We start from the raw sequence: 15514 nt of genomic DNA, 5'->3' as shown, positions 1-15514 counted from the left end.
TTGATGGGCTGCAGTGATTAAGCTATGAATAAAGACTAGATAGGCTGGGGTTGTTTTCTTTTGAGTAGAGAAAACAGAGGGAATCTAATTGAGATGTACAAAGTTATGAGGGGCTTGGGTTGGCTAGAAAGGGAGAAACATTTCTCCTTACAAGAATGAACCAATGGGCATAGCTTTAAAGTAAGGATAAAGATCAGATTGAAAGGGGATTTGAGTAGGAGTCTGGAATTCTCTGCTTTAAAAAGGTGGTAAAGGCAGGAACACCACAGCATAAAAGATTGTGGGCTCGAAAATTGGATTACAATAGATAGATGCTTGATGACCGACAGAGACATGATGGGCTGAAGGGATATTTTCCATGCTGTAAAAACTTTATCACACAAATACTATGTTTAATGTGAATGGCCTCGTTTGTTCTTTTTTTTATTTACTTTTATGTATTAAACCAGTGTTAAGCTAGTAATGCATGCCTACATTTCAGTGACAAATCACCTTGTTAAATAAATCAAAACATAGAATCTATTAAGCCAGATTTCGGTCTGGGATCAGTAATAACATCAGCTAGGATCATAACACTGTACCTGATCATCTGCAACCACATCCAACTTACATACTATCTTCGAAAAGACTGGCTACAATCAGTCTTCATTCAAATAAACACATCTCAAAGCCAATTCCTAAAGTATGCCATCTATGTTAACCATAGTCAGTTTCTACAATTCATCATCGACACTGAGCCAACCTCTGAACCTCCACATTGGTACATTAACCCCAGTCAACTTCTACATCTTGTCACCTATATTAACCACAACAGACTATGAACACTGTTATCTATGTAAGCCACTGCCACTCCAATATCCAAATATCATTAAAATTAATTTCATCAAACTCTTCTCAAACTCTTAAAAATGTTTCAGAATCAGAAACTGCCAGTGATTTACTTTATTGAATCCACAGGCAAATGACAGAATCAACGGGCACACAACCAAGCCTCACAATCTGGATAATACTTTTTTCAAAAAAATGATCTCTCCAATAAATGTCATAATCTCATTCTTGTTCCATATTTTATAACTTATAGTTTTAAGAATGTAACTTTAAGGTTGACTATTGTAGTGTTAAATCATAAATAGTTTATGATTACCACTTCCCTGAAGTTGCAACATTGTTTTTTTTTTGAAAAATTCACTTTACATCTGCTTCAGAAACTCTAATTATATCTCCCACCTAACCTGAAGCCTTCAATCACATTAATGCTTCAGTATATGAGGATGAAAGTGAAAGAGCAGCCAGGTTGTTCAAAATATAGTGTTGTGCAAAAGCACGTCTTACCACATCATCACGGTTGTCAGGACTGGATTGTAAAGTGCTCTTTTCCTCTTCCTTTCTAGCAAGTCTTTCATACAAATCACTTACAAGGAACGATGGGTAATACCGCTCTTTAAGAGTCTCATAAACATCACTCTGAATTTTGGTGAAGACATCAGTTCCTTTGTTGCCCACAAGGCTTTGCTGGATTTCTTTATAAAGTGCCTTCTCCACTGGAATTTCTCGGCTTTCCACAAAGTAATTCTGGTAGATTTCACCGACGAGTTGAGGTATTTCAGTCTAAATGGATAAATGCAGAAACTATAGGTATTAAAGGGCAATGCAGTCATTATCCAACACACGTTTCTGTCAAAGAATGGGACTTTTGCATGCCTCCATTGAATCACAGCACAGCAACTTACTGTCATTGGAGTCCCTAATATATATTTTATGAACATCTAATTTCACGAGTGTATGTTTCGGATTATAAATTCGGAGGGGGAGAGGGCAGTTTGGTACAAGAGGCTGCCAGGGACTCCAATATTGTTGTCAAAGTTTGAAAATAAAGAAAAGTTTGAAAACGTGAAACAACCCTCCTGCTCAATCCCCCTCAGAACCCTCATGCCCCATCCAAGCTCAATCTATCAAGTGCCATGGCCCCTTGTATCCCCTATGCCAATCTAACCATCCTCTTGGTTTTTCATTCCTGAGCCACCGATGCCCTTTTAACAATCCGCGTTGCCCACCTCGACTCTATGGAGAAAGTGAGGACTGCAGATCAGAGTCAAGATTTTGGTGCTGGAAAAGCACAGCAGGTCATGCAGCATCCACTGAGCAGGAGAATCGACGTTTCGGGCAGGAGCTTTATGCCAACTTTATGCCAACTTTCACTTACCTTCCCAACTTGTCCACAAATATTCTTGCACACTGGAAAATAAGTGTTAATATTAGCCCTTAAACATCTAAATTGTAGTTCATGCTCCAAGCTCAGGGGAGGCAATAGCCTAGTGGTACTATCACCAGACTGTTAATCCAGACCCAGGTAACGCTCTGGGGATCCAGATTTGAATCCTCTCGTGATGGATGGTGAAATTTGAATTCAATAAAAATCTGGAATTAAGAGTCTGATGATGATCTTGAAATTATTGTTGATTGTCAGGGAAAACCCATCTGGTTCACTAATGTCCATTAGGGAAAGAAACTGCCACCCTTACCTCATCAGGCTTATGTACGACTCCAAACCCACAGCAATGTGTTTGACTCTTAACTGCCCTCTGGGATGGGCAATAAATGCTGACTCAACAGCTTCATCCCATAAATGAATAAAAGAAAACAGAAAAATACGCAAAAAGAAAAATTGATGTTTCTTGACATTACAAAAGGTTAACATCTGTGAAGACTTCCCGAATCAATCTAAGTCAAGATTAGCTTTTGCTCGAAAATTCCATTTTCGATGCTGCCTGACCTGCTGTGCTTTTCCAGCAACACTCTAATCTTGACTCTGATCTCCAGCATCTGCAGTCCTCACTTTTGCCAGTGAACTAATTTAAGCCCATTCCCCTACGACAACATTTGTTTCCTGGCACAAATGAAAATTTTAATATTGGGAGTAATTAGGTTACATCTCTATCTGGAACATTCATGATGTGCCACTTCACCATGGGATGGAACTTAGGATTGATGTTTTTGGTTTGCATTCTGTCTGATTTCTCACGGGAACAGGCACTTGAAGTCTGGGTCCAACATAGACTCACTGGCTGCTCGCCTTGAAGCTGTCAGGAGCTGTACAGGACTATCACAAAACAATGAGCCATTTTAAAATTTGCATCACTGAGCTAGAATGCAGTGAATACCAATGCTTCCAGTTAGACAGCCAACTGGAGAATAGAGGGCGGCATTTGTAGGGTTCACCTAGCCAGGTGATAGTGGCAAGACCCCAAGAATTTTCATACCTTAGAGAATAGACTCAAAAACCTGATTAGGAAAGGGACAATAGAATATGAATACAATTTGGCAAAAAGATAAAAAAAATCAAAAATGAACTCGAAAAGCTTCTATTGGTATGTAAGAATGAAATATTTGGCTAAAGCAGATGTGCATCCATTGTAAGTAGTGTCAGGACATTTATAATGAGGAACAAAGAAATGGCAGATAAACTAAATGTTACTTTGGGTTTGCTTTCACCAAAAAAGATCAGAAATCTCCCCAAACCAGAGATTCAAGTGGCTAGGAAGAATAAAGAGCTGAAGGAAATCAATATTAATAAGGAAGATTGAAAAACAAAAAATAGGAGCAGGAGTAGGCCATTCAGCCCTCCAAACCTTCTTCGACATTCAATATGATCATGCCTGATTATCCAACCAAATATTCTCTTCACACTTTCATACCCTTCAATCCCTTTAGCCGCAAGAACTATACCTAAGTCCTCTTGGGAACATCGAATGTTTTCAAAGCTGAAAGTTGATAAAACCCCATGACCTGATGATGTACGTCAGCATTGAAAGGAGGTAGCTATTAAAGATAATTGATGCACTGATAATTATCTTCAAAAATTCTACAGATTCTGGAATGATTCCTGTGGTTTGGAAGGTAGCAAATATGATTCCATTATTTAAGGAGAGAGAAATACAGAAAACAGAACTATAGACCTGTTTGCTTTACATCAGTAGCAGGGAAAGATGCTAGAATCTATTATAAAGTGTGGGATAAATTGACACCTGGTTGATAATGATCTGATTGAGTATAATCGACATGGATTTCACAAATGAGAAATTGCGCCTGACAAACTCAGCTTTTTTTTCCCAAAGATGTCACTAACAAAATTGATAGAGGAGAGCCAATGAACAGAATAAACTTAGGTTTTCAGAAGGCTTTTGACAAAGCCCCCACAGGCTCTGGTGCAAAAAAAACTAAAGTACATGGTCTAGGAGGTAATGTGTTGGTATGGATTGTTTTTGTTTTGTCTGTTAGGCAGAGGAATGAACGGATCATTCTCATGTTAGCACAGTGTAGCTAGTGAGTACCACAAGGATTAGTACTTGCCTCAGATATCTGCAATAGATGTCAGTGATTTAGAGGAGGGGTCTAAATATAATGCTTCCAAATTTGCAAGTGATATAAAGTTAGGTAGGAATCTGCTGTGAAGGTGATGTAAAGCAGTTTCAGGAGGGTTTGGATAGACTTTGTGAATGGGCAGGGACATGGTAGATGGAATGAAATGTGGATAAATGAGACCTTGCTGGGAGACACAGATGTTTCTGGTAAATGGTCAGAGGCTGGAAAGTGAAAATGTACAAAGGGACCTCTATGTCCTTGATGATAAGTTATAATGGATTGTTAGCCTTTATTGCAAGAGAACTTAAGTACAGAAATCTTGCTTCAATTGCTTGATTGGACCACACCTAGGATACTGTGTGCAATTCTGATCTCCTTATCTCAGGAAAGGTATTAACACCATTGAAGGACTGCAACCAAGCATCACCAAACTTATTCCCAGGATGGCTGAACTGAGAGAGAGATTGGGCAAACTGGGCCTGGATTCTCTAGAGTTTCAAAGAATGAAACTGAAATGTACAAAATGCTTAATGGGATAGACAAGGCGTGTGTGAGTAAGATGTTTTCTCTGGCTGAGGAGTTAGAGTCAGAGGATAACATTTAAAAATGAGGATGTAACTTAGGTTCAAGATGAGGAGAACTTTTCTTACTCAGAGAATTGCGATTCACAGAAGGCCACGGAAGTTCAGCCTTTTGAGCGTGTTTAATATAGAAATTGACGGTATAGAAATATAGAAATTAATATAGAAATTAATATAGAAATTGCTTAACAGTAGTGTACAGGGTTATGAGGATAGTGTAGGTAAAATGCATTGAAGCACTCAATAAACCATGACTATATCGAATGGTGGGGCAGGCTCAACGGTCTACTCCTGTTCCAACCTTCCTCACTTGTTCCAACAAGTCTAGCTTACACCAGCCACAGAACAGACATTGCATGGTGTTACAAACAGGCAGGTCACTGAACTGTTCTGTTGAAACGTCGCAGACTTAAAACATCAATACTGTCCACAGATGTTGCCAGACTTGCCAATCACTTCTACTAATTTGTCATGAGATTTCACATTTCCAACATCTTCACCAAAAGTCTCCTTGTGCTGATGTATAGGGAAATATGATTAGATTCTCTACAGTATGGAAACAGGCCCTTCGGCCCAACAAGTCCACCGACCCTTCGAAGAGTAACCCACCCATACCCATTCCCCATATTTACCCCTGATCAATGCAGCTAACACTTTGGGCAATTTCGCATGGCTAATTCAAGTACTACAAAGATGATATTGGGCATGGGAATCCCTGAGTAACATTGCTCAAAATTTATAATGCTAATCTGATCAATATTATTGGCCAGGATGTCAATGACAGGTTGGTTGCCCATCACATCAATCCCTCTGAAATATTCAAGCAGAGAATCAGTTCACAAATATGAACACGAATAGCCCGAAAGTCAAATTAAATGCATTGCACTAAGTCTAAAATCACACTACCTTGTTTGCATTTTTCAAGTATTCAACAGACTCCCAGAAGCTAACGAGAGCCCTCTTGTCCATCCTTTCCATGTATACTCTGAAATGTTCCCTGTAGTATGGATTTGACAAGATTTCTTCAAACTGAAGAATCTGAAATAAATAAACAAACAGGATAAACTGTATGCAGCAGAACTTAACACAACCTTTACACCTTTCACTGCCTCGGAGGGCCTGACAATTTGTAATTTAAAGGATCTGAATAATTTATCTGCTTCATTATTTAATTTCATATTTTTATAATTTTTCTTTACAAAATCTTCAAATTCTTTATCAGCTTGTAGATGGTTTGCACTTTTTATTTGGAAAAAGAAATAAAGAACTGCATTCATATATTAACTTTCACAACCTCAAATATCTAAACATGCTTTACAACTAATTAAGTATTTCCAATAGAAGCAATGCACAGGTTAAGGAAAAAGCAAGAGAATGGCACAACATAGGGACAGAGAGGATGTGGACACGATCGGCCAAATGGCTTTTTCTGCACCATAATGTTTCTATGAAAACTAGTCATTGTTTTAATTCATGTTCTTAATTAAGCAGCACAATCTCTACAGTATTTCTTCACAATTCAGATAAGTGTAGGAGAAATAAAAGAACAAGGCATCCACAAATGTGTTGCTTTGGTTAAGAAATAAATCACTGTCAGCAAAAAAGCAACGCAGCCACAGTAAAAAAAAAAGGTGCTGTCCAAATATTCATGGAGTCAGAACCCACTCAACAGCAGAGACACCTCCTTTTCAGATCCACAGATGAGCTACTGGAGTTTGTGTGTGAATGCAAGTGCGAGAACGTGTGTGTGTGTGAATGCAAGTGCGAGAACGTGTGTGTGTGTGTGTTTTTGTGTGTGAGAATGCGAGTGCGTGTGTGCGAGTGCGTATTCCAAGCAGGAAACAGAATCAAAGAATCATAGAATGGTTTAAGTCACAAAAGGATGCCATGCAGAAACTACTCAGCTAGTCTCACACCACCTGCTTCTCCTTACTGCTCTGATTTTATTTCAATGAAGTCTACAATTCCCATTCAAAAGCTACAATTGAATCACCCTCAAACTCATTTTCGGGCACTGCCTTCAAGACCCGAAGCAGTTGCTGCATGAAAGATGACTTTTCTCAGGTCAGCATGACTTTTGTCGATCTCCTTAAACTCAGATCTCTTTGCTAACAGGAACAGTTTGTCCGTATCCACTCTGTATGGAACTCTCCTCTATCAAATCTCCTCTAAAACCTCTTTCAGGAGAACTCTCCCACCTTTGTTAATCTAACCAATTAACTGAAGTTGCCTACCCCATTTACTTATTTACTTACTGCACCCTTGGTAATGTTTTTGCATCATTCATTATGCGATGCCCAGAACTAGGCACAATATTCTGGTTGGAGCTGGACTAGCTTTTGATTGAGGATTCTGCATGCTTGTCAACATTTTCGAACTTCATGACTGTCCTCAATACTTTTTGTAAATAATATTCCTGTTATCTTTGGTATCTGCCTTCCTTTTATAAAATAGTAACTTTTACTTTTTATTGCCTCCCCTCCTTAGCAAAACATAATCACTTCACATTTCTCCACATTAAACAGGATCTAACTATTCCTCCAGGCTATGTCCTTTTAAAGTCCATCTTTATCCTTCTTCTCACAGTTCGCAATATGTCCACATTTGTAATTTCGGATTTTGAAATTGTCTTGCACATTGACGCCTCATGCAGACCAAGAAAAGTGGTCCCAATAAAAACCAACTGTTGAACCTCACAACATACTTTCTACAAATTAAAAAACTGTTACAAATCCTCCCATCATCATTCAGCCAATTCCTGTTCACGTTGTCATTAACTGATAATCCTGTATGTGGCACTTTATCAAATAGTTGTGTTTGTGGCCAATGCCACCACGAAGTACAGTGCCACATGCACATTCATACAATCATAATCTGGTGTTAATACTCCCACCCACAGCACACTATAAGTGAATGGAAATGAGGTCATCAGGGCCAGCAAAATGCAAATATATTTTGAAAGAATGATCGTGAGAAGAAAATCCCACGTAAAAGGCTTTTCTGACCCATTTTGCTGCCAAAGCAGGTTAATTAAAACTTTCCCTCCAGGTATTCGCAAGCTGATTACATTGAACATCTTTAAAAATGTTTAATCACTTTAATCTAAATTAGAAGTAATTTTACTTACAGATAACAAACTTTAATTTCAGTGCATACTGGCAACTGTCGCATATGTTATATCAATAAGCATACATATACAAGCTTATGAACTCATCCAAAGTAAAACACAAGAACTTTTACACGCAACTGCGTGAATGCATATGGACACAGTGGGCATCATTAATGGCAGCACTCTACCTACTGCTGTTTCCCAATGCCTTGACTAAAGGTGTGCCAGGATCTATAGAGAGAGAAAATGAGTTAATGTTTCAACTCTAACTGGATGCTTCTTTGAACACTAAAAAGGAATCATCTCACACTTGAAACGTTAGCTGTTTTTCCCTCCACAGATGCAAACCAACCGACTCAATTTCTTCAGCACTTTTTTTTATTTCAGATTGCCAGCACAGGTATTTTGCTTTCATTTTATTTTTGTTCATTCCAAATAGGCATTCAAGTATCATAATCTGCAAGGATATGGACCAATTGCTGGAAAGAGGAATTAAGATGGGTGGCTTGTTTTTCAGCTGGTGCAGACGTGATGAGCAAAAATGACCTTCCTCTGTGCCATAAATAGTCTACTATTCTATTACTCAAGACTGAATTGATAGATGTCAAGTTGACTTGACTTAGACTGATAACTTTAACTATATTATCAATTATTTTTTACATCTGTGCAGTCCTTAAACAATTTTCATTTATTGTATCTAGGGTGGACCTGTCATTTATCAACTACTCCCCCTGCCAAACATTTTTAGGTAAAATTCAATTAAAAACGTACTTTGAATAAAATACTTAAGAAATGTTCATTAATTAATGTAGGATTCTAAACAACTAATCTTGGATTAAGGGTTCCATTACCTGGGCAACATGAACTGTTATCAGAACAGTATTCAAAAATCATTAACAGGTTGGAAGAAAAATAGCAGTTCAAACATTTTAAGTACATACACTTATTTCTTTAGTTTTATAGACTGATTTATCATGGATTGGGGTAAGCTTAAGTATTGCATGTGAGCCAGCCATTTGTCTTTCAAAATCCCTGGATGCATTTTTAGACAGTGGTGTGAGGCATGAAGTGTCATTCAGTTTCAGTTCTTAAATTAAATTATCAAAACCAAGGTAAATACCCAGGAGTTAGGCAGAAATCCCAACCTGCTCCTAATCAGGAAAGCATGATATACTGTGTATTGGTGGTAGTTGTCTGAGCTGCAGCTATTCCAAGCACCTTTTTAGTCAATGGTAGGAATTACAGTATAAACACAGTCCTGTAGTTGCTGGGCTTCACTGGCCCAATTATGAACCAGGTTTCCACTTTTTTCAAGATGATTTTGCCCAATACCAGACTTTGCTTGGTTTTTTCAACCAAGATCATTCATGTGCTCAGGAATACGAAGCACAGCAATAACCCCTGGATTGTTCCAGGGAGAGTGACTACAGCTGTGTTTGGACATTCATGCTGAAATATCTAGTATGTGAAGGAGAAAATCTCTCTCTCAATCTCCCTTCTTTGGGTAGAAAAGTAAAAATAAATCCAGAGTAGCTAGGTACACTTTCACACTCTGCAAATTCCCTTCTTTAAAGAAGAAAAGGAACCCTGAAAGGGCAAGTCTTCAACTGGTAAACAAAAGACTGAGAATCAGTGTGTCCACAAAATCATTTCTCCCTGAAAGACTCGAACAGAATTGGAAAGGAACTGAAGGAAAATATGGCCAAATCCTGGAATTCAATCTGGTGCCAGACATGTGCTTCATTGGCTTTTGTGCTTACCTCCTCACCTATGCGTGTGCCTTGTATGTCTGGTTTTGTGTGATTGGGAATTTTATAGACAGCTGTAAGTTAACAATTAGCATTTTTCTTCTGTGCAGTTAAAAACATGTTTACAACAATTAACTGTTACTTGTTAAGTACAAAAACCTGATTTCTTTTAACCCATGTTTGTGACTTGGGTAAATTGGAGACTTTGATAGTTTGATTAAATCTCTTCACATTTGTGACAACTCCAGCAACAGTGGAGCTTGATTTCTAGTGCACTACCCTAGAGATAGTGTTTCAAATTACTGGTTCAAAGCTTTCAAACTGGGATTTTCTCAGTCTTCTACTAAAATTCACATTTGGCCCATTTTTAAATAGAAAACAATAAACTAAACATTAACTCCACACTTTGGGTTCAAAACATGGAATAAAGAACAAATATTTTAAAAGCTTGCAGAATTTTTATTTATCCAAAAGGCACCAAAATACTGCAATGCAAAAACATGTAGTATCTCAGTGGTCTTTGCAGTTTCAATGAAGGAAGCAGGCAGGCATACAGATTATTCAGGGTCACCAATAAATCATACTTTTTGTCCATGTCCATGGTACACATCTCAAAAATTCTAGAGGTCATTCCGGTGATTTGGTTAGCCTCATGCTGCAAGGTCAGTGTTTGTACATTCGCAAAGCAACCTGACCTCTTGGATTTTCAAAATGAAGTGACAGTTATTCTGTCTCATGCGTTGCAGGCCATAGCAGTGACACATTCCTTACTGCAGTAACCACCACAGTCAACTGAGTGTAGCATCAAGAAGCCCAAGTAAAACTGGATCTATGGGAATCAAGGGGAAAACTCTCCATGATTGGAAGATGGTAGTGGTTATTGGAGGTTTGTCATCTTAGCTCCAAGACATCTCTGCAGGAATTTCTCAGGGTAGTGTCCTAGGCCCAACCATCTTCAGCTGCTTCATCAATGACCTTCTCTCCGTCATAAGATCAGAAATGAGGATGCTCACAGACAATTATGCATTATTCAGAACCATCTTAATTTTTACACAGATAGTGAAGCAGTGCATGTACAAATGCAGCAACACCTGGACCATAGTTTGGGCTTAAAAAATGGCTTGACACTATACAAGGTAAAGCAGTCTGCATGACTGGCACTATATCTACAAGCATATACTCTGTCCACCACCAACGCACAGTAGCAGCAGTGTGTACCATTAAGAAATTTACCAAATGTCAACGCCTTCCAAACCCACAATGACTTCCATCCAGAAGGACAAGAGCAGCAAATATATAGGTATACCATCACCTGCAAGTCTCTCTCCAAACCACTTACTATTCTTACTTGCAAGTATATGGTCATTCCTTCACTGTTGCTGGGTCAAAATCCTGGAATTCCCTCCCCAAGGGCATTGTGAGACAACTATAATACATGGAATGCAGTGGTTCAAGGATGAAGCTCATTGCCGTCTTCTCAAGGGCAACTAAGGACAGGCAATAAATGATGGCACAGCCAGTGATGCCTTTATCAATGAATAAATTTTTAAAAAGTTAATATTTAATCAATAACCATTCACTAGATGGATTAAAGAGGGAATAGTTATTTTAACACTGCCCCTAATACACTGTATGTAGTATGGGTGGTTTTCTTCATTTGCATATAAATTTGAAACCTAGAAATTTTTCATTTTGAAGCAAAGCAGCATGGTTAATGTGAAGCTTCAGGGTCAAACACTGAAAATTAAATCTTTATATCTCTTCCTTTAGTATGGAGCTATTTAAAATTCTATAAAACTCCCTCGCATGTCACAAACAATCAGCTATTTCCAAACACGATGCTATAAACAGTGTGATAATTAGTTAAGTGTTTCCTAATTATATACACAATTTGAATCTGTTAAAAGCAGCTTTCCAGACTTCACTGCCACTGTGAACCACTTAAGTGCGCAAAAAGGATTGAAAATGCTATGACTAAACTAAAACAATGTTAAGTGGAACAGAAAAATGACAGTGTCAAATAGGAAACAATGCAGAAGTTACTGAGAAGATGAATTCCGCAGGCATGTTGAGAACTAAGTGAAAAGACCATCAGCTTTGCAAAACAGTAGAATTGAGAGAATGACACAAACTCAATTATAAAATAACACACAAGGTCTACTGAAAAATCAAACTGAAACATTTGCTCTGTATCTTGTTTTGCAGATGCTGCCTACTTGCAATGTTTTCTGTTTTCATACTAAAGGAATTAAAAGATACCCGATATGAGGCTACAATTAAATGGCACGTTGACTCAGTGGTTAGCACTGCTGCCTCACATCGCCAGGGACCCAGGCTCGGTTCCTGAAGATGGGCTTATGCCCGAAACATCGATTCTCCTGCTCCTCGGATGCTGCCTGGTCTATGTTTTTCCAGCATCACATTTTTCAACTCGGTCCCCACCTCGGGCAACTGTCTGTGTGGAATTTGCACACTCTCTCAGTGTCTGCGTGGGTTTCCTCAGAGTGCTCCTGTTTCCTCCCACAGTCCAAAGATGTGCAGGTTAGGTTAATTGGCCGTGCTAAATTGCCCAGTATTAGGTGCATTAGTCAGGGGCAAATATAGGGTAGGGGAATTGGTCTGGTTGGGGTATCTTTCGGAGGGTCAGTGTGGACTGGTTGGGCCAAAGTGCCTGTTTCCATACTGTAGGAAATCTAATAAACTGTGGTTGCTACCTCGAGACCAATATCTGCTCAGAGATGGCAAATCGAAGATCAGTAGAAATTGGAGACTTGCATTTAGACAAGTTCTATTTTGCTGGTTTACAGTGATGGTAAAATTTTCACGTTTCTAACACACTTGCTTGACAGCAGAAAGAGCCCCTGATCACATCAGGATTAGCATTAGTAAGTCATTGCAAGTGGTTATATCTGTCTGTACTAACGTTGCCAACCCTCCAGCATTATCTCAAGGTTTACAAATTAATTTCTGGGATACTGCAGCAAGTGACATGGGAAAATAATGGAGGTGTGGAAAAAAAGTCTTTTCTTACTTTTCTGGAATACTTTTGTTCATTAGTTATAAAAATGTTAGAGACAGAAATGTAAGTGGCTTCATCAGCAGTGAAGAATCACTCAAATAGCTAACAAAGGGAGTGTTTGCTTTCCAATTGGTTAGGCCACTGTTGGAATATTGCGTGCAATTCTGGTCTCCTTCCTATCGGAAAGATGTTGCGAAACTTGAAAGGGTTCAGAAAAGATTTACAAGGATGTTGCCAGGGTTGAAGAACTTGAGCCATAGGGAGAGATTGAATAGGCTAGGACTGTTTTCTCTGGAGCAACGGAGGCTGAGGGGTGATCTTATTGAGATTTATAAAATTTACGAGGGGCATGGATAGGATAAACAGACAGTCTTTTCCCTGGGGTGGGGGAGTCCAGAACTAGAGGGCATAGGTTTAGGGTGAGAGGGGAAAGATATAAAAGAGACCTAAAGGGCAACTTTTCACACAGAGGTATGTGCATGGAATGAGCTGCCAAACGAAGTGGTGGAGGTTAGTACAATTGCAACATTTAAAAGGCATCTGGATGGGTATATGAATAGGAAGGGTTTGGACGGATATGGGCCAGGTGCTGGCAGGTGGGACTAGATTGGGTTGGGATATCTGGTTGGCATGGACAGGTTGGACTGAAGGGTCTGTTTCCATGCTGTACATCTCTATGACTCTACGAGTGCAGCAGTAAGAACAGGAGGAGGCAATCACTTGTTGAAAACTACGAAATGTTGGCAAACGTAGACCACACTTTGTAGCCAACTGATTCAATTAAAAAAAGATATAGCATAGGAGACCTTTCAGCCCATCATGCCTATGCTTGCTCTTTTAAGAGACCAATCCCTAACCCCGCGTATCTGTATCCTCCAGTTACTGACCGGTCATTGGAAACAGTTTATTTCATCATCCCAAAACCCACATCTCTATCAAATATTCCCTCAATTCTAACAACTCCAAGGAAAGCACATCAGCTTCACCACTCTCTCCACTTAACTGAAATCTCTTATTTCCGGCATATTTCTAATAAATAGTAAATATCTTCTGCTGATCTGAGGCCTTCCTAGGGAAAGAATTAAACATAATACCCTTTCTGACATCTGACCAATGGTTTACAAAGTGTTAGCATATATTGTTGCCTTGGTACTCTATTCCTGAAAACTAGAGATGACAGCAAGCTGTTCAATTTTGCACAACTGTGCACGAAGTCCAAGTTTGAGAGTCGCTGTTTGTTAATGACGTCATCCCAGATTAACATTCACTTGCAGTATCTTATAGATCTGTTCTCCTGACTCCAAAAAGAGTTCTGATTGATGATCAGGGCCAGGAAAATTATACTACAGGCATAGATGTAGTAATTCTACCTTGCATTCACAAGGACAATGTCATTCTGAAAATCATCAACAGCTTCATAGTCCTTCGATCAAATATCTTGGACCAGCAAACAGTCCCTTGATGACAAAACGAGCAGCACATTGGAAAGACTACCACTGCCATGTCAAAATTGAGAAAGTGATTGAGAATAGCAAACCAACCAAAAGACCCACTTGTGATCTCTGCACCCTCCTTTACACAGTGAAGGATGGACAATTTTTGGAAAGCAAGAAAATGTGCTGAACAGCTTCCATTGCCTCAGCCGAATATCAGACATCTCCTGACAGGATAGATTGCTGCCAGAAGATGCAGAGGTAACACCATCATACAGATTGTCAACACTTAATAAGGCAACAGCAACTCTGTTGGCTCAGTCACGCGAACTGAATGGATGATGGTCACATCAACAGATATTCTTTATTGATAGCCTATTGGCACAAGTTCACATTTGTGCTGTAACATCTGCAAGCAAGATCACGATCAAATCAATGCACAGGAAGCTCGCACTGCTGAACAGAGTGCCAGGCATCAAGCAGTGAGAAGAGTGTGGAAAATGCAGATGACAAATCAAACAGGTGGAAGAGAAAACTTGGAGGAAGGAAAATAATTTCAGTCAACTTTGAGTCAATACTATTCATATCTACACCAGCTTAGTTAACTGGCCTTTATACAACAGACAATATTCAAATCAGAAGTGACTTCCAAGATGGAAGCATGCCGACTACTAGCATCTAGTTTCTTGCTTTGATATTCTATTTCTTTATGTACATAGCCAAGGTATTAACAATCTTTTTAAAAGCCTTTTCAACTTGTCTTACCACCTGTATACACTTCTTGCTTCTGTGCTCTAAATTTCATTGACCATTTTTCAGTCTGTCTGTTTCTCGCTCTTATAATCACCCTCATTGTTTACTCTGTTAGTGAGTTGTATGCAACCTATAGAATAAGATGATGGCCTACTGGCATTATTGCTAAACTATTAATCCAGAGACCCAGGTAAATTTCTGGGAACCTGGATTTGAATCCCACCATGGCAGATGGTGGAATTTGAATTTAATGATAATCTGGAAACAAACATGTCTAATAATAACCATTAAGCCATTGTTGATTGTCAGGAAAAGCCATCCAGTTCACGAATCTCCTTTCAGGAAAGGCATCTGCCGTCCTTACCTGCTCTAACCTACATGTGACTCCAGACCAAAGTAACGTGGCTGACTCTTAGCTGTCCTCTGGGCAATTACGGGTGGGCAGTTAACACTGATCTAGTTAGTAACATGCACAACCCATGAATGAATAAATAAAAACCCTTGGGAAA

The 15514-nt window shown here is 39.0% G+C and overlaps 1 protein-coding gene across 2 annotated transcripts in view; it reads right to left on the bottom strand.

The window, feature by feature from the left end:
• Positions 1 to 15514, bottom strand: part of snx25 (sorting nexin 25) — a 230299-nt gene that overhangs the window by 54905 nt on the left and 159880 nt on the right. For both annotated transcript variants that reach the window (XM_043705929.1, XM_043705938.1), the window contains exons 9-10: positions 5850 to 5981; positions 1333 to 1608 (exon numbers count right to left, since the gene is read on the bottom strand). In XM_043705929.1, coding sequence (XP_043561864.1) covers positions 1333 to 1608; positions 5850 to 5981 — 408 coding nt within the window. The remainder of the gene's footprint in view (positions 1 to 1332; positions 1609 to 5849; positions 5982 to 15514) is intronic.

Source organism: Chiloscyllium plagiosum, chromosome 2, assembly GCF_004010195.1.
Source record: "Chiloscyllium plagiosum isolate BGI_BamShark_2017 chromosome 2, ASM401019v2, whole genome shotgun sequence".
Classification (NCBI taxonomy): Eukaryota; Metazoa; Chordata; class Chondrichthyes; order Orectolobiformes; family Hemiscylliidae; genus Chiloscyllium; species Chiloscyllium plagiosum.
The sequence above is the reverse complement of the archived record's forward strand: the minus strand, read 5'-3'. Positions and strand labels throughout refer to the sequence as shown.